Source organism: Octopus bimaculoides, chromosome 6 (genome assembly GCF_046866305.1).
Source record: "Octopus bimaculoides isolate indiv1 chromosome 6, ASM4686630v1, whole genome shotgun sequence".
In the NCBI taxonomy this organism is placed as follows: domain Eukaryota; kingdom Metazoa; phylum Mollusca; class Cephalopoda; order Octopoda; family Octopodidae; genus Octopus; species Octopus bimaculoides.
Window position 1 is genome coordinate 57,946,027 of NC_142933.1, and position 27,868 is coordinate 57,973,894.

General features: G+C 38.6%; 2 protein-coding genes across 4 annotated transcripts in view; both read right to left on the minus strand.

The window, feature by feature from the left end:
- LOC106882059 (GATOR1 complex protein NPRL2) overlaps nt 1-24,221 on the minus strand; it is a 41,661-nt gene extending 17,440 nt beyond the window's left edge. The window contains exons 1-8 of one of the 3 annotated variants that reach the window (XM_089353953.1): nt 24,006-24,221; nt 23,418-23,433; nt 19,952-20,043; nt 14,266-14,434; nt 12,072-12,180; nt 9,666-9,796; nt 7,540-7,637; nt 6,625-6,661 (exon numbers count right to left, since the gene is read on the minus strand). In XM_089353953.1, coding sequence (XP_089210079.1) covers nt 6,625-6,661; nt 7,540-7,637; nt 9,666-9,796; nt 12,072-12,180; nt 14,266-14,434; nt 19,952-20,043; nt 23,418-23,433; nt 24,006-24,016 — 663 coding nt within the window. In that variant the 5' untranslated portion in view covers nt 24,017-24,221. Of the gene's footprint in view, nt 1-6,624; nt 6,662-7,539; nt 7,638-9,665; nt 9,797-12,071; nt 12,181-14,265; nt 14,435-19,951; nt 20,044-20,551; nt 20,708-23,003; nt 23,218-23,417; nt 23,434-24,005 lie in introns of those variants that run through there. The other 2 variants (XM_089353954.1, XM_089353952.1) reach the window with 2 other exon arrangements.
- Nucleotides 24,222-25,042: 821 nt separating this feature from the next.
- Nucleotides 25,043-25,699, minus strand: LOC149135143 (uncharacterized). Its single transcript, XM_089353476.1, has one exon. It carries the CDS (start codon nt 25,697-25,699, stop codon nt 25,043-25,045), a length of 657 nt encoding a protein of 218 aa, XP_089209602.1.
- Nucleotides 25,700-27,868: the final 2,169 nt, after the last annotated feature.

The following is a 27,868-nucleotide window of genomic DNA, read 5'->3' on the forward strand; positions in this document are numbered from 1 at the left end:
TTTACATGCCACTGGCATGGGTGCTAGTTACACGACACTGGCATCGGCCATGTTGCCTCTGTGAGGCCCAACACTCAAGAGGTGCTTTTTATGTGCCACCAACATGACACTGGCATTGGCCATGACTATGATTTCACTTTGCTTGACAGATCTTCTCAAGCACAACATATTGCCGAAGGTCTCAGTTACAAGTCATTGCCTCCGTGAGGCTCAACATTTGAAGATCATGCTTCACCACCTTGTGCCATGTCTACCTCTTCCACAGTTAGGGATTGGCACTTTTTTACACAGCTGTTCTTGTCCATATGCACCACATGACCATTCTAGCACACATCTGATACCTCTTATACCCAACGTTTCTCTCAAGACACTTACACTCTGTTGTACATGCACACTGGCATTGCACATCCAGTGAAGCATGCTAGCTTAATTTCTTATAAGTCTATGCATGTCCTTGGCGGTCACAGGCATCATAGTCTGCCTTTAATTCTGAGGGAGAGGCCCTTTGTTGCCAACAGCAGGAGCTCGCTGAATTTTGCCCAGCCTAATCTTATTTTCACAGCTATGTTCTCAGAGCATCCACCTCCACTACTGACTTGGTCACCTAGATAATGGAAGCTATCCACTACCTCAAGTTTACCTACCTTGCTGGCATTTGATGGAGTCTATTTTCTGTACATTTTTAATGTTTATTGTACTTGTGTACCTTCCACACACAAAAACTATTTTCCTATAACCTTCATCTGATATTGATGCACTTCTTATGTCCATAGCTTACACTGGTTACATCATAGAATTTCTACCTCTGTCTTTCTCACAGCAGGATTATCTACCTGAAGGCATTTGTGATTTGTCTGCCTTCCTACTTACTGTGAATTTTGGTTTTTGCTAGGTTAACTCTAAGGCCCTTTGATTCTAGACCTTGCTTCCACACCTGAAAGTTTTCTCTAGTTTTGGTAGTGATTTGGCTATAAGAACAAGGTCATCAGCATAGAGGAGCTCCCAGGGGTAGCCTGTCTTAAATTCCTCTGTTATTGCCTGGAGGACTATGTGTGAAATTGCTAAGTCAATGCATTTAACAAAAAGTACTTTATTTCATCTGAGTTGTGAAAACACTTCCTCATTGCTATCAGTAGGCACAGTGTGGGGAAGTTTGCTTTCCAATGACATGGTTCCAGGTTCAGTCCCACCGTGTGGTACTTTGGGCAAGTATCTTCTACTATAGCCTTGGGCTGACCAAAGCCTCATAGGTGGATTTGGTAGAGGGAAACTGAAAGAAGCCTGTTGTATGTGTGTGTGTGTGTGTGTATGTATGTCTGTCTTTGTTCCCTCATCACCGTTTGACAACCAGTGTTGGTGTGTTTACATCCCCAAAACTTGGCAGTTCAGCATAAAAGACCAATAGAATAAGTAGTAGGCTTTAAAAAAATAAGTGCTGGGGTTGATTTGCTTGACTAAAGCCCTTCAATATGGTGCTCTAGCATGGCTGCAGTCAAATGACTGAAACAAGTAAAATAATATTTTGTATACATGTATGTATGTGTGTGTGTGTGTGTGTGTGTGTGTGTGTGTGTGCGTGTGTATGTATGTATGTATGTATCTCTCTCTCTCTCTCTCTCTCTCTCTATATATATATATATGTGTGTGTGTATATATATATATATATATATACAGGGGCTGGACAAAATAATGGTAACACCTTAAAATTTCAAACAAATTTATTTTAATATGGAGTAATTACAGCTTGAATTCTATGAGGTATGGACTCGTACAAAGTTTGAATTGTTTCCAAAGGAATTTTTGTCCTTTCTTCAGCTAAAACAGTCTCCAGTTCTTGTAGTGATGATGGTGGAGGATATCAAATCCTTACTTGCTTTTCTAAATTGCACCATAAATGTTCAATAATATTGAGATCTGGGGACTGTAGTGGCCAGATGAGATGTTCAGCTTCAGTAGAATGTTCCTTGTCCCATTCAGTAACAACTTTAGCTGTGTGAATTGGTGCATTATCATCCTGAAAGATTGCGGAAACAGTTCTGCAACTATAGGATGAAATTGATCAGATAAAATGCTTTAACAGTCTTGACTATTAATTCTGCCATGAAGGGAAACCACTGGGCCGGCGGATTTCCAAGATATACCCCAACTCCGATCATCACAGATACTCCTCCATGTTTAACAGGTGGAAGAAGGCAGTCTGGGTCAAATGCTTCTTTTGGCTGTCTCCAAATGTATACTCGGCTGGTGGTTGGAAATAGGGTAAAGGATGATTTGTCCAAGAAAATAACATTCTGCCACTGCTCTAGGGACCAATTCTGTAGGTTTTTACTCCACTCTAAACACTTTGCAATGTTTGTTTTTGAAAGTAGTGGTTTTCTGATTGTAGCCCTCCCATGAAATCTGGCTTTGTGCAGCTCCCGGCAAACAGTTTTTGTGGAAACTGGGTTCTCAAGGTGGTCATTAAGCTCTGCAGTAATTTTGGGAGCTGTACTTTTGTGATCCTTTCTAACAATTCATGTTAGAGTCCGATGGTCCCTATCTGAAAGTTTTGGTTTTCTTCCAAAGTTTTGGTTTTCTTCCAAAGTTTTGTTTCGACGAGGTTTTTCCCTCTTTCTCAAAGACTGTCATTACTTTCAAGACAGTACTTCTTGATACACCAAACATTTCAGCTGTTTTCGTTACGCTAGCGCCTGCCATACGAGCACCAAGAACTTGACCTCTTTGAAAGTCCGATAGATCTGTCATTTTAATGAATTTTAATTACCTTTTTCTGATATCTGAAAAGAAACAGCCATTTTAGCAAAACATTAAGCAACACTAATAATAAATCAAAAAACATAAAAATAAACAAGCTTTTGACGGTTTTATAGATATTTCAAAATTATGATGCTATGATGCTAGGTGTTTCTATTATTTTGTCCAACCCCTGTATGCTTTCATGATTGCTAGATAGTGATTTCAAATCTCAACCATGTAGTGCATTATGTTCTTGAGCAAAAACACTTCACCCCATGTTGCTCTGCAATGCAATCATTTTGACACCTGAACATGTGCACTGTGTGGTACACAGTGCACCTGTTCAGACAACACTGATTTGATGGAGAGAATGAGCTAATGTGTGGCATGAACATTTGATCACTATAAACAAATCATTTGTGCAGGTTGTTCTGCAGAGGCTGAATACTCATATGTCGTCTTCAACAGGAGAGTCCATCACGTATGCATGTGTGTGCGTGCGTGCATGCATCTTGCATACATTCATCTTTATCATCATCATCACCATTTAACATTTGTTTTCCATGCTGGCATGGGTTGGATGGTTTGATAGGAACTGGCCAGCTGAAGAGTTGCCCAGGCTCCATGTCTGTTTTGGCATGGTTTCTATGGGTTGATGCCCTTCCTAACACCAACCACTTTGCAGAATATACTGGCTGCTCTTACACAACACTGGTATAGGCACTTTTACATGGCACCAGCACCCACGAGCCTGCAAGATCAGGATCATTCTTCCCCACCATTGCTTGACAACTGTTGTTGGTGTGTTTACATCCCTGTAACTTAGTTGTTCAACAAAAGATACTGATAGAATAAGTACCATGCTTAAAAAAAAAGTACTGGGGTCAATTCATTCAACTAAAATTCCTCAAGCTAGTGCTCTAGTCTAATGACTGAAAGAAGTAAAAGATAAAAATATCAGAAATTCAGTGATTGGCTCCTTGTAAACCTATAGATAATCATCATCATCGTTTAACGTCCGCTTTACATGCTAGCATGGGTTGGACGATTTGACTGAGGACTGGCTGCACCAGGCTCCAATCTGATCTGGCAGAGTTTCTACAGCTGGATGCCCTTCCTAACGCCAACCACTCCAAGAGTGTAGTGGATGCTTTTACATGCCACCGGCACGAGGGCCAGTCACATGGTACTGGCAACGGTCACGCTCAAAATGATGTTTTTTACGTGCCACCTGCATGGGAGCCAGTCCAGTGGCACTGGCAACGACTTCACTTGAATGATTTTCTAACGTGCTATCAGCACAAGTGCTAGAAGGTGACGCTGGTAACGATTATGCTCAAATGGTGCTATTTACAGGTCACTAGCACGGAAGCCAGACAGCTGCTCTGGCAATGAACACGCTCGGACAGAACTGTTAGTGATCCACTAGCGCAGGTGCCAGTCATCGAATATGGTTCAATTATGATTTCGATTTCACTTGCCCCAACAGGTCTTTGCAAGCAGAGTTTAGTGTCCAATGAAGGAGAGGTTGGCATGGTGCCAGTCGTCGGATGTGGTTCGATTTCCGAAGCTTTGTGATTGAATTTGGTAGGCGGAAGTTACTGCCGCGTGTGTATATGTCTGTGCCTCTCTGAGAGAGAGAGAGAGAGAGGGAGGGAGAGAGAGAGAGAGAGAGGGAGGGAGAGGGAGAGAGAGAGGGAGGGAGAGGGAGAGAGAGAGAGAGAGAGGGAGAGAGAGAGAGAGAGGGAGGGAGAGAGAGAGAGAGAGAGAGAGAGAGAGGGAAATAATGTATGACAAAAAATAAATAAATAAGTGGGCATGAAATTCTTGATAATATAGCAATAGATTCACAAAATATTCTGAATTTCCTGGTACCTATACATAGATCTGATACACCTATGTTTAGCAATATAGCATTAACTGTGTTGCTCAACTGTGTTAGCCAGCTCACTGTCCACTCTGTAATAACGGTATTGGTCATCTGAAGACAATGTTCCAAAAATTTTACAAAATAACATGAGGCAAGACAGATTTGGAGAATATATTAAGAAATATCCATTTAGTGGATAATTCCAATGCTTCAGGAGATGATCATGCATTCAAACTGAGACCTCTACTTGACCACTTACAAAACGAATTCAAGGAACATGGTGGCTTGGGAGAACATCTCGCTGTTGACAAAAGTATGATTCCATGTTAAGGCAAGCACTATGCCAAACAATTTATAAAAGGGAAACTAATTCGGTTTGGTTTCAGAGTTTGGGCCCTTTGTTCTCAGTATGGATATATGCATGCTTTTGACCTCTACATTGGCAAGAAATACAGTCCCAATCAAACCGAAAATGCATTTGACCTAGGTCGGAATGTTGTCCTTGATCTCACTGATGCTGTAGAAGTACCAGACAATAAAGATTTCAAAATATTTTTTTGATAACTATTTCACAAGTATTCAATTGATGGAGAAACTTTTTGAGAAAGGAATATGTACATTGGGAACCTGCAGAGAAAATAGGACTGCTAGATGTCCTTTCAAAACGAAAACTGAAATGAAAGCATGCTCCAGAGGAACAGCTGACTTCAAGTCCACTTCAAAGATAGTCGCTGTGAAATGGAAAGATAATAACGATGTTGTTCTGCTATCAAACTTTGAAACCTATAAAATGTCCACTGTTGAGCACTATGACAGGTCTCGAAAGAAATATGTTTCAATTTCACAGCCTGAAAGCATCCAAAATTAGACAACAAATATATGGGATTTGTTGACCTTCTGGATCATAACATTGGTTCCTATAGGATTTGAATGCGGCAAAATAAATGGTGGCTTATTTTTCAATATTTTGTATCTGTGGCAACCCAAAATGCATGCAACTTGATGAATAGAGCAGGGCACAAAATTACATTATACAATTTCATTGAAAACATTTCTCTAACTCTATTGAAAATGTATGGCACTCCAAAGTTTCTAAGAAAACGCACATCTGCTCATTTGAAAGACAATGTAAAATATGATAGCATTGGATTGAATATATTCCAAATGAAAGGAGATGCAAAGAATGCACTGGGAAAAGTCATTTCATATGTGAAAAATGTAATGTAGTTCATCCCAAATGTTTCAAGAAGTATCATGTTCAGTAAAGCTGTATAGCTTCATTTCAAAAGGATATATTTTACTAAATAAATTTTCAGTTTTCATTGATATCTTATTAATGTGAACAGGAATTATTTTCATAATAAAGTTATGGTCAGATATAATACTTTTATTAGCCTCTAAATAAGTAAATTGCACAGTTAACAAGCTTATTAAAGATTCATATGCACAGTGCCTAATGTCTGTTATAACTGACAGTGATTATTTCAGGAAATATCGAACGGATTTCAATGAAATTTTTTTCAGTTGTTATTTACGTCAAAATAATAGTATCTGTCAATTTTCAGGCAATTTCATTCACTCGAAAAATTTCAGCACAAATGGATTAATGATATAAATGAAGTAAAACAGCTATAATTTGGCATCAAGAGTTCAGGTGACAGACCCAACTCACACAAAGCTTATCTCTAACCAACAGTGTCTACATTTGCAGTTGTCTGAACATTATTTTTGACAAGGTGCAAGGCCAATTTCTGCAAAAGAGGGTGTATAATTTTAAAAGAATTTAACTAAGTCCTGGTATATTCCTTGTACTTAATTTAGCAACTCTGGAGAGATGAAGACAAAGTTGATGTTAAACAGAAAGTGAACTCAGAATGTAGAAACTATACTTATAAGTATAGTAAGGTATTTAATATGGTGCTACCAATTTACTGTCCAACTACTGATTATAACAACCTTTTAAATCACAGCAAATAAACCAAGTAATGTAAGATAAATGTAAAAAAAAGACATTTTACCTGGAATATGGAAATTAATTTTATGACTCCATAATGTCTGTTTAAAAGAAAGAAATATAACAAATAATGATGATGATTTCTAACACTGTGCCATAATTTAAACCATAATAAGCTCAATAATATTAATTATTGTAACTGAATTCATTATGGCTTAAATAATGATTTCTTTTAAATATAATTTATTTTCTGAATAGAAATAATGACCAACCATATATTAGTAAATGGAAAAGTTATCAAAATTACAGCAAAAAAAAAAAAAAATTAAAATGTAGGTATCAGAGAAAAAGTGATGTCATTAATAATTAGTACTTAAAAATTAGTGCACCAACAGCCTACACCTACATTTAAACTAGCCAATGAAGGAGCCTCTAACTGGTTACTCAATCTATTAGAAATAGCATTTAAATTTCCCTTAAATAACATCTTACTGTTTTAAAGTGGAGATGTTGGATAATCTAGGTCTACAGATAAAGAAAACGATGGGATGCTACAGCTGGAATGCTTTTGATCAGAGATCTCCATCACAGATAACCTGGAGATAAACAACATCAACTTACTTCACAAGCCAACAAGGGAGCACCTATGTGATGATTCAGCCTGCTAGAAAAATCAGCCTAATCTCCCTCAGATGCCACCCTACTGTCTATAATAAGGAAATAACACAGACCACTAAAACTGATGAAATGGTAATTTTGCTCAACTAGGGCTCATCTAGGCTAAACAACAACAATTTTTTTCTTACTTTATGGTTGGTCAGTATTAAAATGAAGTCAAATTCTAAAATTTTCTAGCCCCCAAAATATGTAAACATACAAATTTGGACATTTTCTCATGCCATCTAAAGAAGCTTTAAAAAATTATATGTAAAAATTGTAAAAATAAAAAAAAAAAAAAAAAAAAAAGAAAGTTACTTACTGTAAATTCTGGAGACAAGCCTTTACTAAGTTAATTTCAACATCTGCTTCAGTAGCAATGAAGGCTACATGGTTGAAACCATCAAGATATGGAAGAATCTAAGTAAGAAATTATTAGAACAAATGAGAAAAATAACTGAAAATTATTCACTCATTTAAAACAATTCTTACTCTAGAACATAAAAATAAACTCCAGTTTGCACTGAGAGATTATACAGGGGTTGGTTTTTATCTTAAAAAAAAATGCCAACTGCTTTCAATCGGATGACATCTACTTCTATAAATATATAGTAGGGATGGATGACATTTGTTGAATGGAAAAATACTAAATGCTGTCAGTGCAAACGAAGATAGATTAAAAAAAAAAAGAGGACTGAATAGAATAGCAATATATTTTATGGCAAATCCAGTTGAGCCTTATAACCATAGAGGAAAATATTGGAACATATGTTATTCATTTTAGAATACATGTTTTACCATCCACTTTTATTTCCCCTTTAAAATGGTCTTTGAATTTTTGGGCAGATTAAAATTCTATCATACAAAATAAATTGCATTAAAAATCTTTTTATGATTAGGGTTGGGGGATTTCCAGTTGCAGTGGTTAAATATATATAAAGATATTTCATTTGCTTTTGAAGAATATAAATATATCTAATTGCTTTCATCATCATTCAACGTCCGCCTTCTATGCCATACTTTCAGAAAATTTAAAACGCTGTAGTTTCAGTTTCAAATAAGGAGGAAAATGTGATCATATATGCCAACAAAATATATTTACACACTTTAAAAGACAAACGGAATAAGTTTATTGATATAAAAGCAAAACAAAAAAACACCTCCAAACAAATCAAAACAAAAATGTACTGCAGCTGTAAATCCCTTAACCCTAGTCATTCCTGAATTAAAAAAAAAAAAAATTTGAAACAAATTTGCAGATTTTGAATCTCCAATGTTCAAAATATAAAAATCTGAAAATCATCTAAATAAATAAATTGTCAGGGAATTTTTAAAATTTCATTCTAAAAAATTAACAAGCCCTGAAAAACAAGGCATAGAGATGATAATGAGGATGATGACAGACATTGGTGCCCAAAAATATAACCAAAAAATTTGCAAATGAATTTCTTTTGATTTAATCACAAAGCCAATTTATGTTGATAAACTATATTATATTACTCGTAGTTATTTTACCAACACTTCAATGAAAAACAAAGGACTTCTATAAGATTTGACCCTTGATGAAAGTAAAGCTTTAATCAGTCACTCTCCAAATTTTATAAACTTGCTATCCAAAGCTAAAAGAAGTCAAAAATATATATGTATAATAAATTTATCAATTTAATGTACACTTTTACAAATTATTTCATCTAAAAAGAGAAAGTAATGACCTAATTACTAATAAGCATCATTGAATCTATGACATTAGTAACTGTGTATGTAAAGAAAAAAAAATCACAAGTTACATTGATAGAAGTCCTACCATTTCTTAGGTTTAACAGATTTTTATTTTTATTTCAACTGAACTATAAAAATGAAACAAATATTATTCAATGCAATTACTTGAAATTGTCACTTTCCATTTAGAGTGAGGGATGTTGAAGTCAACAGAATATTGAATTTTTTAGCAAAAAGGTTGGACTACAAAAGGCATTTAGACATGGTATCCTGTTTGAAGACAGATAACATGACACCTTAATACTCTGTTTCATACTGCAGCAATCCCTGAGCCACATGGTTATTTCCTCCCTAATCTGTTTTAGACACCCTGCAAAAGGGTCATGGGTGTTGCCCTTCTGATGAAGCTATAAAAAATATCCATAACCAAGACAACTTTGAAATGACCCAGTCTATCCAAATGCAAATAAATACCATAAGTATGTAAAACTAAGCACTGTAAGCACTGGGAACACTCTATAACTGATAAGTGTTTCATTAATTTGAGGTGCTGTTAATACTGCTTGGAGAGAGAGGTGTTTCAGTAGGGCTGACTTGCTTTACTCTGGTGACCCTAGCAAATCAAATTCATCATCACTATAATCTTCACCAACATTCAGAAGGAATATTTTAGAGGGACAAATCTGAGAATCTTCTATATTCTTAAACAGATTACTGGTGCAATCTCACCTGTTTTGTAGTAAGATCCCATTCAGAAATTGAACCGGAGTCTTTGACTAAAATAGGCACATCATGATCAGCAACTGCAGGAGGCATTGTAATCCGGGATGTGACTTTCAAATGTATTGTGGTTGATTTGCCTATAATGATATAAAAAAAAAGTACATTTAAAAAAAAAAAACAAACTCATCATTATTCATCATGATCATCATTTAACGTTTGTTGTCCATGCTGTTACATCCATTTACTCATGCTTACATGACTGGAGTGAATTTCATGGAAGTAATTGTTTTAGAGATGAAGAGTTTTTACTAATAGTAACTATGTGGCTATAAATTAAAAGCAGAGCCTGTTTTATGTTTGGCAAACTAGAATAAACAGAGTTGTCTGTAGTAAGATTTGAACTTTTGACCATGCAACTTATCTTCACAACAGCTCTGAAAACTACTGTAGCGAAGCTTCTCTCTCTCTCTGTTATATATACATGAGTGCGGACGTAGCGGATAACAGCGAGCCTTCGGCCGCATCTTTGGACCCTGTTGTGTCCACCACGCTGATTGGTTGGTGTGTACGGTGCAACCCAACCAATCGCCACCTTTAGATTAGGTCATGTGGGTCAGTTTTTCTGAACCCCAGTTGAGCTGATAGTATGGTATAAAATCTAGCTTTCCATTAGTCCCGTTGTCAGTCGGCTTTAGACCTTCTGAGGTCTAGCCACTGACCACAGAGCACAGCCAGTTCCAGCGATGACACGACACCGCTTCATGGAAATCCCAAAGTTCGTTCAATAGCTTACTGCAAATTCCTTTGTCGCCACCACCAGTGTCTACACCAACCAGCAACGCTAACACAGCTTTCGTCACGCTGTTTGTGAAATGTTTCACCATGGTTAACAGTGAATACAACCCGCAAGAACTCCTGTACCAAGTAACCGGCCGCAACATTGAAGCCTCAACTTCTCACGACATGTGACTCTTCGGCTCTGCCTTGTTGCCACAACTTCTTGGTATAGCACTTCAACTACAATGTACCATTGGATACGAACTGGTATTTCCCATCCTTGTGCCTGGACTTTCTTCTAATGTCCTTTTTTATGCTCTGTATATTTCACACACACATACATATTGTTTATATGACAGCCTGTCTAATATTGTGTTTATTATGTCACACACACACACAGACATACAAGTTGACATTCAATAAAACTTTTCTCTTATACCTTTTACCGGTTGTGTCTCTCTCTTTTCCTTCTTGTCACTTATACTCATTTAACCTCATTTCATTTTGTTTTATATTTGTGTCAACCGTGCAATGCACTAAAGGAGCCATTCCTCGTCGCCATCTCCTGGTCGCACGGTCGTTACACTACTGTTGATAACTTCAGTAAACAAGCAAATAAAAAGAGCTAATGGAGGAGACTACATGGTTCTCAACCTGCTGGAAATGGAAGTCAAATATCCCTCAAACTAGACACATCTGGATGAATAATAAATACATTTAATAATGAAATGCTAAAAAGCAGGCATCATGGATAGTGTGCTTTTGATAACAGGTCTGCTTGAACAGAGCTAGTATTTTCATATTTTTTACAGAGAGCTGCATGTGACCAAGTTGATAGGGAGTTGAACCCTCAATAGAAGGGTCACCTTCATTTTCAATTTGACCCAGTTGGTTAGCAGGAAAGAGTTACCATAAATAGTTAATACAGCTAGTAGTTGTAAGTAGAGAGAAGATTGTATAGTTGAAGAGTGTTTGTTAAATTGCAATATGGAGTTGAAATCCTTTCAGTCAGTTGTGTATAACCTGAGATGCTAAATTTCTCAAGACGCATTACTAGAAAATAAAATTTGAGAGATGAGTTTGACTTATTCTTTACACTTACATGTTGGAGGTTGTAGGCAATGCAGTAGCTCCTAGTGAATGACAGGTTTGATTCTCATTGTAACTATTTCACATTTGAGCAAACCATAAAGGTCATAACTCATATTTTTTCAATCCCTGAAATTGTTAGCACTGACGACTGAAGAATAGCTGCTGTTTATTCTGAAAAGTCAAACAATGCATTAATGTGTGTGTGATAAACATCTGACCCATATATTAGTGTATCTATAACAAAGTAAATGTCTTCTAAGTTAGGAAGGTCCTTTTGTGAGCTGGTTGGTACTGTTGTTTAGCACCAAGTCAGCCTTGATTGAGCAAATCTATGATCAGAGACCCTTATATTTGGGAGTTGATTCTTAGCTCTGGTTCCAGAGTGTACAACAGATGAGAGATAAATCTCTCCTAGAGCAAGATGTCAGTCTACAATAAGTAATATTCCTAGGTAATATGATACTTATTCTTGAGAGGTACATGGACTAAGATCACATAGTTAAATACCTGCAGAAGACTTGAACTTACAAACTACTCACTTACTCATTGGCACATGACACATTCCATGTGTATTTAAAGCTTGAAGAACATCTTGCATTAATTTTGGTATTTCTTTTCTTGATTCTTCATTTGATAAATAACCACTCTCAAGCTGTATATAAAGAAATTAAATTAGATTTATACTCATTAATCAGAAAATCAAATAAATAACTGAATAAACTTTAAAATAGTCAACAGTTACTAGATTCAATCTGATAAGTAATCACTGGTTAGCTTTAAAACAAAACAATTAAATTCAAAAGTTACAATCAGAACAATAATTAATATAATTAAAAAAGACACCCAAAACAGTCAATATAATTCAAAAGAGAAAGCGAAATTTGGTTGTTTTTCTAGCAGGTCAAGTAATCAATTAGTTCTTTGTATACAGAGGTATGTATCAATGGATGATTAATTCATTTGAGCCTTTCTCAAAAGGTCTGTTAAGTATTGCCAAAAATTTGCAAAACTGAGGCAATATAGAATTGGTGTACAACCAAGAAGCAGAAAATCCCTTGATCAGAAATAAAAACTGAATTCTCAAATCACATCTATCCATCTTAAAAAAGGTAAGACATGTTGGATAATGTAATTCTAGTTATAGAAAAAGATCGAATGTCTACACAGGCGCTAAATAACAAAACATTTGCAATGGATCCGAACTTAATATCTGATATGATATTCCCTTAGTTCTTATTACAAATATTAAAAAATTAACCCTACCTCACCATAAAAAAAAAAAAAGAAACAAACGAAAATTCTTTCACATTATAGTGATATTAATATATTTGGCCATCATACAAAGTTGACACTTGTGCATTAATTATTACGTTTAATATAAAGAATTTGTGAAATTGCTATCCAGACAAAGTTTTTCATTCATGACAATCAAGGATTACTACTGTTAAAGTTCTACTATTAAAAACTGATAAGGCATAGCATACAATGCTACTAAACATTGTAGAATCTATTTATGTCATAATTACTTCAAATAGATGGTTAAGATGGTTGGCAGCTTTCATACACAATATTTATCATGTCAGGCATTAAAAAATATCCAATAATGAAGTTAATCCTAGAGATGAAGATAGCTAGCAGGATCTATGTAAATTCTATTTTTATAAATGTTCTTATTTTGAGGCTTAAGTTTATAAATCTTCATAACTTTGCTTTATTATGCTAAAGATTTTGATTATGTTTTTGATTTTGTTCAATAATTAAGGCTGGGACAAGTAGAATAATATAGATGATTTCATTGGAACAAGTAGAATAATATAGATGATTTCTAACTTGCGCACACAGTACAAATTTTCTTGAACAGTTAATTATGTCAAACCTGGTACTGATTCTTTTACCCATTACCCTAATAATGAATTCTCACCTAGGTCTAAAATGTGAGTAGCCATGTAGTTTTTCTACAGTAAGAAATCTATCCTAACCTCTCATTACCTAACATAAAACCATCTCCCTCTCTATTGTGGCTCCACTTCGTCAAAAGGGATCTTAGTTTTGCAAGTGACATGAACTTGCTAGTGCTGGTGCCATGAAAAAAGAAAAAAAAGCATCCAGTACACATTGTAAAGTAGTTGATATTAGGAAAAGCATCCAGTTGTAGAAAACCATGCCAAAGCAGATTTTGGAGCATGATACAGTCCTCAGACCTATCAGATTCTGTCAAACCATTCAACCTATGCCAGCATAGATAGGTGTTAAAAGATGATGTACAAAATCATAAATTATAGAGCAGTATAGAACATGGTTGGTATTCATTTTTATCAACTCTGGAGGAAAATTTCTAGAATCTGTATCATGTTAAGCTTGGTGCTCAGCCAGTTCAGTTCCCCATAACTAATAGTAATAACAATAATAATGATTTCTAATATTGGCACAGAATCACAAATGTTTTTTGGTGGAGGCGAGGTATGGTTGATGAAATTGACCCAGCACTTGACTGGTACATTATTTTATTGACCCTGGAAACATCAAAGACAAACTTGATTCTGGTAGTATTTAAACTCAAACCATAAAGAGATGTAACCATATATTGTAAGGCATTTTGTTCAACACACTACCAATTCTATCAATTCAACACCCTAGTAGTAGTGGCAGTAGTAATCATAAAATATTTAGATAAAAATCAATATTTTTAAAAGCTTAAAGAAACATTAATAAAGGAATATAGTATTTAATACACTACCTCTAACTGAGTCAAGTAAGCAGAAAGTTTCTTAACCACAGGTTCATAGTCTGTTGTACATGTTTGTTGGTCAAAAACAAAGCAGAGATTGAATATAAGGGCATTGCGGGCATATTTGGGACTATCAATGTGAACAGGGTAACCAAGGATTTTATGACCAAGTGCATTTCTGAAAATATAAAATATGAAAAATATTGTTCAAATAAAAGCTGGGTGAAAAAACAATTGAAAAAATTTTGGGGAAAAAAATTTGAATAGCTAAATTTGGATAGCTAAATAAAAATCATGATTAGATTGAATGCAAATACCATAGATGTGTAGAAGTAAAATGGTGAAATGATGTGCCTTTGGACTAACCACCAGACTTAATTCTACATGCTTCACTTCACTTAGCAGTCAGGCATTAATATGAAATCATATGGGAATGTTACCTGATTTTACATAAATGCATTGAAAAAACAAATATTGGAACATTGGCCACCAAAAGTTTCTTGGGGATCAGGAAACATCTACATATTTTTACTGTATTTGTAATAATTGTGTTATCAGAGTATTAACTCCAAATTTCATTGTCAGTGACAGTAAGATATACTGAAGTTGACAACCTTTATGTGGTCACTTAACCTGTTAGAAATAGTAGCACAATTTCTCTAAAATTATATCCTAGAAAATATATTTGAAAATGCAATCACTGACACACGAAAATATGGGATGGTCATTCCAAAATATGGTACAGCCATACCAAAATATGGGATGGTCGGTGATCAGGACAGATTCAAGACTAAACAGCAACAACAGTGTGAATTGTATACGACAAGTAAGGATTTATTTACATTTGACGAATATTTGTCCTCATCTTGTTTGTTGTTAACACAATGTTTCAGCTGATATACCCTCTAGCCTTTATTAGGTGTCTTGGGGAAATTTCGAACCTGGGTTCTCCTAAGGTTTTTCGATGTTATTATTATTCAGGTCACTGCCTGGAATCGAATTCAGAATCTTGGGGTTAGTAGCCCGTGCTCTTAATCACTACGCCATATGCTCGTGGGCGTAGTGGTTAAGAGCACGGGCTACTAACCCCAAGATTCTGAGTTCAATTCCAGGTAGTGACCTGAATAATAATAATAACAACAACAACAACATTGAAAATACCTTAGGAATGAGAACCCAGGTTTGAAATTTCCCCAAGACACCTAATGAAGGCTAGAGGGTACATCAGCCGAAACGTTGTGTTAATAACAAACAAGATGAGGACAAATATCCGTCAAATGTATATAATGTACATAATTCCTCATCGCTTAAATATAGAACTGTAAGGATTTATTTGTTTTTAAGTCTGTTGTTTTTCATGCAAGCATGAGTTAGGCGAGCTGCATGTCATTCCTGTTTTGCAATAATTCAAACCAAGTTAATTTATGAGAGCACAATTCCTAGCATAAACTTTACATAAGACTGGTCTAGTTGCAGCTGAACAAGCTGAAAGGATGTCAAACTCCTGCTAAATAGCTAAAATCACCTACTTATAAATAGATATCATGTGTTATTTACATAAAAACTTTAAGTTCATGAATGTAAGCAGCAAGAGACATATCTATAATTCACATTTTCTGTTTTGTTAATGTACAATCCTTGACTAACATTGTTTCACTAACTCCTTAGAATCTCTATATTGAAACACAGTTTTCAGTGTTAATCACTTAAATCACTAATACTTGACATATCAAAATGGAAGTTTATATCCCAATGTGGAGAAGTTGTGTTTAACACTATTTATTTTAGTTTGATGAACTAGAAAATATGTATATTTGTCTAGAAGTTTAACTGTGAGAAACTAGTATTTGACTTAGGAAAGAAATATCTTTCTAGTTAGATAGACAAGAATAATAACAAGTACTGCTTATGACTTCAATACAATGTCTAAGGAAAAGTTGATAAGATTCACATCAATTTTCTTTTACTGTTTCACATCCAATTTTCAGTGTCATTATGAATGAAATGATTTGGATATATGTTTTTACAGTTGGATGTCCTTTTTATTCGTAACCTCTTTACTGCAAAAAAGCCAAAAGATTATTGTAAGCAAACTGTGGTGTTATGGGCTGTGATGAGCTGTGTGTTGTTGGTGGAGAGAGGTGAGGCAACAGAAGTGAAGCCAGACCGGAAGTCGGGCACATGCGGTCGAAGGCTAGCACGGGGGCAGTGAGAAAACAGTGAGGTTACGAGAAAGACGTGTTTTGATCAGGAGCGATCGTGTACTCCGCTGCGGTCGACAAGGTAAGGTCCAACGTTTCATTCTGTCCTTTTGCTTCTTGTTGTCTTTTTCCTCCATCACACCACAAGCTATTTTGGCCCATAAGGCAAAAAAAAAAAAAAATTATGAGTGTAGTCCGGATTTCTAGTGATATTAAACCGTTTTGCGGCGACACGGACGTGGTCGCGTGGCTAAAAAAGATGAAGCTGGTCACGAAGCTCCAAGGGATAGGCGACTTGGCAAGCTTTCTACCACTGTACTTGGATGGTAAGGCGTTGGCGCTATTTTTAGAGATGGAAGAGAGGGACCAAGTTAGTGCGGAGAAAATAGAAATCCGCTTGGTGGAGGCCTTCGCAGAAGGAATGTTTGAGGCGTACGCTCGCCTGGGGAGAGCGAAGTGGACCGGCGAACAGGTCGACGTGTTTGCCAACGAACTTAGGAGGTTGGCTAGACTGGCAGGGTACGAGGGAGAATCGCTGGATCGAACAGTAAAGTTGGCATTTGTAACTGGGTTTCCTGACCACGTCGGTCGAATTGCAGAAACTGCCGGATGTGAACGCAAAGAAAACTATGCCGCGCACACTATTGAAGACCAGGATTTTCATGCCGCCTTCGATGGCCAGAGGTGGACAGTGGAGTGGCACTGGAAGGGAGAGCCCCCGACGTTAAAAAATAAAGTGGGCTGCTACCAGCATACTTTGAAAGGAGATGCCAGAAGCGAGTTCGAGGGGGAGGTGGAGCGGTGGATTAAGGAGGGCATATTGATCCCTTGGGAAGAAGGAGAGAGCGGAGTCCTGCCGCTGATGGCGGTGGTACAGCCCACGAAGCATAAGGTCAGACCAGTGCTTGACTTCCGAGAGCTGAATGACCACATATCATGTCATACGGGCGGCAAGGCCACAGATGTCTGCGGGGACACCTTGCGAGAATGGAGGCAGATGACAGGGGCCTCCACGATCGTTGATTTGAAGTCGGCATACCTGCAGATGCATGTGGCTGAGAGACTGTGGAAGCATCAGCTTGTCAGGTATAAGGGCCGGACATACTGTTTGACCAGGCTGGGGTTTGGGCTAAATTCAGCGCCAAAAATTATGGCAACAATTCTCAAGGCCATCCTTGGAAAGGTGGACAGAGTAAAAAGGGCCACCAATTCGTACATTGATGACATCCTTGTGGATGAAACCATAATGCCAGCAACGGAGGTCATAGGCCACCTGAAGAAGTTCGGACTGGTCGCCAAGCCACCAGAGGCCATGGAGGGAGGCGCTGCACTGGGCCTCAAGCTACGGAGAGACAAGGCCAGTGCGTTGGTGTTTCGGTATGGGAACGAGATCCCTGAACTGGGCACCAGCGTGAGTAGACGGGAACTGTTCTCGGTGTGCGGGAAGCTGGTTGGACACTACCCGGTTGCAGGATGGCTCCGGACAGCATGTAGCTTCATCAAGAGACGAGCCGAAGGAGCAAAGTGGAATGACGGAGTTGGGGAGAAAACGACCGACATGATGCAGGAAGTCTTGGTCAGAGTGAGAGCAGAGGATCCAGTGAGGGGAAGTTGGTATGTTCCCAAATCAAAGATTGGGATCGTTTGGTGTGACGCCAGTAGCATCGCAATAGGGGTTGTCTTGGAAATGGGAGGCACCGTGGTGGAAGATGCAGCCTGGCTCAGGAAGATGGATGACTGCAACCATATCAATGTGGCGGAGTTGGATGCTGTGCTGAAGGGGGTGAACCTGGCCTTGAAGTGGGGGCTGTGCACCATTGAAATTAGAACCAATTTGGCCACTGTGCTTGGTTGGGTGACGGCAGTCATCACCAAAGGGGCCGCGGAGATGCTGGTAAAGCGCCGATTGGGAATATTGCATGAGCTAACCGCTGAGTTCGATCTGGAGCTGAGCGTAATTTTTGTGCCTTCCGAAAAGAACAGGGCAGACGTCCTAACCAGGGTAAAGCGAGCTTGGTTGCAGGTGCCAGAGGATGCGGAGCAGGTTGTGGCTGCAGTATACTGTCTGAGTGACTCGGAGTTGAGGAGACTGCATACCATGCATCACATGGGAGTGGACAGGACATTGTTCCTAGCCAGGAAAATCGACTCCGAGGTAACGAGGCGGAGCGTGCAGAGAGTGGTTAGCAGCTGTGACAGGTGCCAGTCTATTGACCTTGCTCCGGGCGTACATGAGGTAGGAAGTATTCCAGTGGACCACAACTGGAAAACGACTGGCAGTGGACGTACCTCTCAATGGTTGACTGAGGACCGGGGCGGATGGCCATATGGAGGGAGATGAAGACGGGGACTGCAAAGGAAATCATGGGAGTATTAAATGGGATATTTCTGGAACGAGGCCCCGTGGATGAGCTGCTGCTGGATAATGGCACTGCATTTCGCTCAGCGGTGCTGAAAGAAATGCTTGACGGGTGGCACGTCAGCTGCTTCTTCAGTGGAAATGGAGTGGTGAAAAGGCATCATCGTACCATCAAGACCATGGCAGAGAGGGGCCACATTTCGCCAATCGAGGCCGTATTTTGGTACAATATGTCGCCCAGGTCAGGACAGGCTGAGGAGTCGGTGCCACACAGGGCAATATTCAGGTACGAGTGGAGGCACCCGTGTATTGCATCAATGCGACTCCGGGGAGAAGAAGAGCACACCTTCGTGCAGATCGGGGAAGAAGTTTGGGTAAAAACCCCCAAATGCACGGTGCACATCACAATGGGGGAAAGGAACTATAACCTCCATCAATTCAAAGAACAACGTCTCAGTCGATGGTATGCCACGCCATGTTTTGGATGTGCGGAAGATTGTCAGTGCTTCAGAGGATGGAACCAGCTGCAGTGGGCAGGATGACGAAGACAGCAGCAGTAGGCAAGATGATGAAGGCAGCATGCCAGGAACTCAGGCCATTCCCGGGGTCGCACAGCGACCACAGAGGGAGCGGCACCCTCCTCCCTGGTTGGCTGATTATGAAACCAATTAAGGTAGTTCGGGAGCGAGGAGTGAGTGGGAGAGCCGGTTGAATGATCTATAGATCAGGGGGGCGTGTGGTGTCATGGGCTGTGATGAGCTGTGTGTTGTTGGTGGAGAGAGGTGAGGCAAACAGAAGTGAAGCCAGACCGGAAGTCGGGCACACGCGGTCAAAGGCTAGCACGGGGGCAGTGAGAAAACAGCGAGGTTACGAGAAAGACGTGTTTTGATCAGGAGCGATCGTGTACTCCGCTGCGGTTGACAAGGTAAGGTCCAACGTTTCATTCTGTCCTTTTGCTTCTTGTTGTCTTTTTCCTCCATCACACCACACAAACAATAATGGAGTTTTTTTCCAGTAGTAAACTGTGGTGAAGTTTGAACTCATGTAGTAGATACTGCAAACTTCAGAACCTGTATCATTAAAAGCAACAAACAACCAGTGAATCAATTTGAAATTAGAAACTGTAATTACTCACACTGTAATATCACGCTCAAATAACTCTTTTTTAGGAATGATGTAAATATGAAGAGCATCAAAAGTTTCTTTTTTAATCAGATCTTCTGGTATCTGAAATAAAAACAAGAAATAAGTTGTTATTATTGGTTAAGAATGGTCAACTCTGATTTAGCAGGACCATGAACAAAATATCCAATTTTGCATTTCTAGCTATGGAATGATTTCTCAAGATTTAGAACATGTCCCCTCAGTTTTAGAAAATACTAGAAAGATTGGTCGAGGGTGTTTTCAATGATACATTGAGTAGGTCAATCAAAAATGTATAAAGGGCTCTTACCCATTTGTTGAGTAAATGTTAACCAAATGAACAATGCCAATTTTTACAAAAATGTAGTGCAGTTAATGGAGTTGATGCCACACATATTTTACCAATCTTTTCGAAAGACAAAAGACAAAGTAAACTTTTGGCAGCATTTGAAATCATTATAAAGAAGGATGAAAGTAAAAATTGCAAGACATTAGCCTGAGAAGTAGTGAAATCATACATTTCTCCTAGGTAATCTTGATCTCTAACTGAATATGGAGGTTATGTTAGAATTTAGAATATTGTGTTATTTACCTTGAGAGAATCTTTCATAAGGACTCATGGTGCATAAAAGCACTCATTGCAGATGAGAATCATCTGCTACAGCCATCAGAATTGCCAGAACATGTGATTTCACCCTGCTATGGGTTCCTCAGTGTCAGATGTCCAACAGCACAATGATAGCCAAATCTGTCATCAACAATATATAGACTCTTAATGTCTATTCAGCCATTGGTGGTGCATCAATGATATAATTACAAGTGCTTTTATGTATCACGAGATCCTCTCAAGGTAAATAATGCAGTATTCTGTGTTCTAACACAGCCTCTATGTTAAGTTGGAGATCGAGATTACCTTTTGATATTAAAACTTCTATTGCTATTAATTATTATTAATAAGCCCACTGGCTATTTGTAACACCAGTGCATGAATAGACACTGATATTCTATATATTGTTATCACGCAGCTAGATATTTGTCGTACAGGAGCCTGTAACAGGGTGAAATCATGTGATCTGGCAGTTCTGGTGGCCATTGCCAATAATTCTTGTCTGTCAACGATATAATTATGAGAGCTTTTATGCACCACAGGTCCTTATAAGAGATCCTGTCACAGTGAATAATGCGGTGTTCTGTATCCTAACACAACCTCCATGTTAAGTTCGAGATCAAGGTTACCTTTAGGTATTAATACTGCTTCCGTCACTATTAATTATTTTTTAATGAGCTATTTGTGACACCAGTTCCTAAATAGACACTGAGATTTTATATATCCTGTCATATCTATCTCCCTCTCTCTATATATTATGAGAGATTCAGTTGTTATTGTGCTGCTGAACATCTGTTATTGAAGAACCCATAGCAGGGTGAAATCATGTTATCTGACAGTTCTGGTGGCCATAGCAAATGATTGTTGTCTGTCAACAATATAATTACAAGTGCTTTATGCACCACAAATCCTTATGATAAGTCCTCTCAAGGTAAATAATGCAGTATTCTGTATCCTACCACAGCCTCCATATTAAGTTGGAGATCAAGATTACCTTTTGGTATTGATACTTCTGTCGCTATTAATTACATTTTTCAAAATTGTACAAACTGAGTTAATGAGGGAATCTCTATGTTGCTCAACTTCTAGAAATAGCCAAATTTCACTCAAATCATACCTTACTGTCTTCAAAAAGACAGCATATGTTTGGATAATGCAATTCTAGATATGCAATGTCTGAAAAATAGAATGAGATTGTTATGAACAGGATTCCTTTGACCATAACTACTTGATAAGGCTTGATTGGGGAGAGGGGGTGGTAAACAGTAATAACAATAGCTAAATCAACTGAAAATTGAAACCAGGTCATAAATTTGATTTACTGAGAAATGACTACTGCTTATAATGTAAATCAAAACGAGTAATAGAGCAAACTGGGCAGACTGTGTCTAATGTACCACTTATATCTTACATCAAAAACAGGGTACAGGGCCAGTGGGATACTCCAAAGCTAATATCGTTATGATCACCAACAAACATGACAGAGTGACTAGTATGAGTCAATAACAATACCAAGAACATGACCTACTAAAACCAACAGCACTACATGATCACCCGAGCTGCTAGAAATAGCAACCAACTCTCTCTTAAATCATATCTCACCAGCTTAAAAACTGATACATAGAAAAATATGGTCTTACATTCCCGGCACAAAAGAAAAGGCAGGATGTTCAAGGCTGGTAAGCTTTTGATTATAGGTCCACTTCAACAGGGCTGACTTGGACGCTGAAAAACTTTCAGAATAGAACTGTAGCGAATTTTAATTATAGTTGCCGTATTTATTCATATATATGTACTCGTGTGTAATATGCGCTAATTATTCTATCTATCATCTTATCAGTTTATTGTCTATACATAAGAAAACAAAAAGTATATTCAATTTGAGTAACAGTGTGGTTATATTTTTATATCCCGTCGAGCAGTATATTACTATAACAGTATATTACATATAACCATATATATGTAAATGAAGGAGCTTATATGCGATCATTCGAACTGCTAGAAATTGCAGCCCCAACTCGTTCAAATGACAGGGAAGACACACTGAATTATGTTGTCCTTAATATATAAAAAGATGGGACGATTCTAGCTGAACCGCTTTTCATCATAAATGTTCAATCAGAGCTGACTTGGAGCTATACTTCCCTTAAGTAGCAATTTTACTTCCTTTTCATCGCTACTAACTCCAAGAAAGCATGGGCGTAACACATCTTGAGGCCTTGTGCCTATGATAGAAATCAACATTCGACGGCCAGAGTTCGCACATCGCATAATTTCATAACATTTTTTAAAAAATGGAAGAAAAATATTTAGGATCCATTTTAAAGGATCTTAAATGGAATACTTCAAGCAAGCTTCCATTCTTTTCTAAATTTATTCATTGAGTATAAAATGTATCAGAATCTAAATTTAAGTCACAACGTTTAATCTTACCAACCTGATAAGCTATGATTGGTCCTTGGGTCGGATGGAATTCACAAAAGAAAATCCCTTTAATCTGGTTGGCAGTGGACATGTTTCCTTAATCAGTGGTGGGGGAAAAAACCCAACAAAGTAACACACGAATAGACATCGAGAAATAGATGACACTTCAGGATGAAGCGGTGAATATGAAAGTATTCCAGCCAAGTACTACATGTTTATCTCCCCTGAATGAACTATCGTTTAATTATTATGAAGGAAAGGAAAGGAGGGGAATAAGCTTGTAGCAGAATACGTATTATATCTGAGTGAATGCTTCATACGACGCAATTTTTAATCTTTCTACATACAAAGAACAAATGACACTCAAAGCATCGTCCATAAACAATTTGTAATAGTTAAGCACTGGGGTGGAATGTGATAGACTTACCTGTCTGCCGAGCTTGCTGCGTTTGTGCAAAGATTTGAAACCAATATAATATACAGATAAAAGTATTTGCAATATAATATACAGTTAATTAAATATATCACTCCCTTAAAAATTAATGGTTTTGTGACTGACTAAAACAAATTATTATTAAATTAGATGGAAGCGTAGTAAGAATGGTTCAAATATATGACTTGCATGGTTCTATTTTGATACTTGGCCGAACATTTTAGGTGAAGGTTATATTAACGTATGGAAAACACTATTAATGATGATAGATTTTAAAAAAAGTAAATAAACGTTTTAAATATTTTCTTTTTTCTACATCATAAATAAGCAAGGAAAATTATATGATATTGATCATGAGACTTGACTCTATAACAATACATACACAATGTATTTCTCATTGCTATATTGTTTCCGAAGAGTTACTTCTTAATTTTATGTTAGGTGTTCATTTTCCACCAAGAATACATAATGAATAGCTAATTGCAAGACTACATACAGTATCAACTGATAGCATTTTATTTCTAGAAAGACAAATTTTGATTAAATAAAACTTGAGAATATCAAATATATCACTAGTCACACTTTTGAATCATAAAGATCAATAATGGAACTCAAAGGTTCATGGTACCACCTTCGCCTATTACAATTATTGGCACTATCATGCTATTAGCTGTCAGAAGTGAAAGTGCTCACTGCTAGTGAAGTATCTGTCTGCCTGTTGCTGGGCCTGTCGATTCTTTGGCTACTGACAGCTAATACCATGACTGGCCGGAGCGAGCTATATGTCTGTCTGTCTCTCTCTCTACCTATCTATCTATTACTCGAAAGTTCGCGCGTCCGCGCTAGCTAGTCGTGAGTAGAAAACACAAATTTAATATAAAAACATATTTCCTGAAATTGCAAATTATTTAAAATATAAAAATATAATTTTCAATAGAGAGAATTTATCAAAATAGAAAACAAATGAAGTTTGAAGTTTAAAAATAATACGATCGACCACTCACGACTAGCTAGCGCGGACGCGCGAACTTTCGAGTAATAGATAGATAGAGACAGACAGACAGACAGACATATAGCTCGCTCCGGCCAGTCATGGTATTAGCTGTCAGTCGCCAAAGAATCGACAGGCCAGCAACAGGCATGCAGGCAGACAGACAGATACTTCACTAGCAGTGAGCACTTTCACTTCTGACAGCTAATAGCATGATAGTCCTAAATAGTTGTTGCCCACGAGAGCCTCGCTGTGGTCTCGCACATGGCAAACATGGTAATGGCTGCCGGCGAGTTCTCGCACAAAATGGTGCTGGCTTCTTGTGTCACTCTACAGGGGCTCCCCTCCCCCCTGAGAACGCTAGTGCGAAATTAGATTGACTGGAGCAGGCACAAGAAAGCAAAGATGGCCACCGATCACAAACAACAAGATTTGGTACAAAATATAATACAAAATGTGAAATTGAGAAAAAATAATCACAAGCAAGGAGTATGCACAAAATATTTTTACAAAGTTCAATAGCAAGGTATTGGTATTGTTCAGCACACGAGAAAACAATTGTCTGTCACAGGAAGAAAAAAAGAAAAAAAAAGGTTAGATGTAAATAGTTCTAGTGAGTTTTTTGGGGTCAATGCACAGTGCGGCCTGTCCTGGTGACACAAGGTTTGTTCGTGTTAGGTAGTGGCGACGAAGGTGGAGGTGAAAGTGATGGTGTGATCAAAGGTGCATGTGCAGGTGGATGTGTAGGTGGTTGTAAAGGATCAAAAGTTGGCGTGGTTGGGGTGTCATCGAAGGATGTGGACACCCCAAAATGTGCCCTTTTAAGTTTGTCGACCGACACGGTCTCTACCCGACCATTGATGTCGAGACTAAAATTTTTGGGTGTGCGCGATTGCACACGAAATGGTCCTTTATAAGGAGAAACGAGAGGTCCCTTGACAGAATCATCCCGAACAAAAACATGAGTCCATTTGTCAATGTCCGGTGGGACATGAGAGGGAATAGACTGGTCACGCGGATGCATGGGTGGAAGACTTGAGAAATACGAGCGAAATCTGGTGACATACGACGTTGGATCAGGACGCGATGAATTGTCTGGCACCAACATTATACTAGGGAGTGATAGGATGGTACCGTAAAGGAGTTCAACAGAAGGAAAACCCAAGTCTGTTTTAACAGTAGTGCGACAACCAAGAAGAACGATAGGTAGGAATTCTGTCCAAGACTGTGGATCAGGAGTGGCGCGTAGAGCAGCCTTCAGTTGCCTGTGAAAGCGTTCGACCATCCCGTTGGAAGCTGGATGGTAGCTGGTCGTACGAATGTGATGAACGCCTAGGATTCGCGACAATTCACGAAATAAGGAAGTTTCAAACTGGCGTCCACGATCAGTGGTTATTTTAGCTGGGACACCAAAGCGAGCAATCCAGTTAGAAATGAAAGCTCAAGCAACTGACTCAGCGGAAATGTCCACTATTGAAATGGCTTCAGGCCAACAAGAGAATCGATCGACGCATGTCAACATGTAAGAGAACCCGCGACTGACAGGTCATAGTCCAACCAGATCAATGTGGACATGGCGAAAGCGAGTCTCCGATGGAGAAAACTGTCCAAGAGGAGCGCGAATGTGCCTGTGGACTTTAGAACGCTGGCATTTCACACAAGAGCGTGCCCAAGCGGTGATCATACGGCGCATATTAGGTCAGAAAAACCGAGCCGTAATAAGCTTCACCGAGGCAGCGATGCCAGGATGTGACAGTGAATGCAGGGCATCGAAAACAGAACGCTGGTGGGTTGCAAGTACAAACGGTCTGGGAGAACCAGTAGCTGTGTCACAAAGGATTGTGCCTTCAGCAGACGGAAGTGGAAGATAGGCAAACTTGCAACAAGACAGCTTGGTGGAAATTAAATCCAATGTGTCCAGAACTGACTGATCCTGCGCAATGGCAGTTAAATCGATTGCAGCAGGAGTTGAAAGAGAACATACAGGGAGACGAGAGAGTGCGTCAGCAGGAACGTTCACTGTTCCAGGTATATGCCGAATGTTACTCGTGAACTGGGAAATGTAGTCCAGGTGACGAAAAGCACGAGGCGAGTGTTTGTCCGATTTGGATGACAGAGTAAACGTGATCAGTATAAATCACAAAATCCCGGCCCTCAATTGATGTTGAAAGTGACGAATTGACAGGTAGATTGCTAAGAGTTCACGATCAAAGTACTGTAACGACGCTCAGCTGGCTGTAATTGAGAAAAAAATGTCAAAGGTCGAGTTTGATTGTCGACATTATGTTGCAAAACAGCACTAACAGCAGAATCTGATGTTAAAGAGAGGCGAGCATCAGGAGCCGGATGTGCAAGCACGGTGTAGCGAAGCTTCTCTCTCAGTTATATATATATATGTGAATGCGGACGTAGCAGATAACATCGAACTTTCGGCCGCATCTTTGGACCTTGTTGTGTCCACCACTCTGATTGGTTGGTATTGGCGCACTTTTGTCTCTAGTTCTATTTCGCGCCAGGGTGCATACCAACCAATCGCAGCCTTCTGATAAGGTCACGTGGAACGGTTTTCTGAACCCCTGCTTGAGCCGATTTTTTCTCTTAAATAGCTCACTTGTCTGCACTAAAGTTTGTCTTCGGCTTCAGACCTTCTGAGGTTTAGCCGCTGACCACAGAGCACCAGCCAGTTCCAGTGACGACATGATTCCGCTTCACTGGAGATCCAACACCACCGTTCAACTGACTGTTTACTACAAGCTTCTTCATCGCCACTTCAAGCTTCTTAGCGTCTACTCCGACGTTTCTACGTACACACCGCCAACAGCGCCCGCACAGTTTTTCTCAACACTGTTTGTGTGAATTGCTTCTCCATGAATAACAGCCAGAATTCAACCTGCGAGAACTCATGTACCAAGTAACCGGCAACAGCATTGAAGCCTCAACTTCTTACACGACATGTGTCTTACTGGCTCTGCCCTCAACGCCACAACTTCTTATGTACAGCACCTTTACCTACTGTGTACCTTAGCTACGAACTGGTATTTCTAATCCTTGTGTCTGGACTTTCTTCTAACATCCTTATTATAGACTGTTTTCTATGCTCTGTATCTCTTGCATTTGTATACACATATTTGTATATACATATTTGTATACACACACTCTTGTTTACACGACGGCGTGTCTTATATTGTGTTTTATTATGTCGCATTCACACTCACACAGACTAGTTGACTCCCAAATAAATCTTACTTTATACATTTTACCGGTTGAGTCTCTCTCCTTTCTTGTTGGTACTTAACTCATTCCATCTTTTGTTTTTTTTTATATATATATTTGTGCCGACCGTGCGTTGCACTAAAGGAGACGTTCCTTCGTCACCATCTCCTGGTCGCACGGTCGCTACAAAGGGACCAGAAGTTATTTCCTTATTAATTGACTCAACAGAAGATAATACCTC

Coding starts and splice junctions, on each gene's coding strand:
- LOC149135143 (XM_089353476.1), bottom strand. CDS start 25,699: ATGGTCGAACGCTTTCACAGGCAACTGAAGGCTGCTCTACGCGCCACT.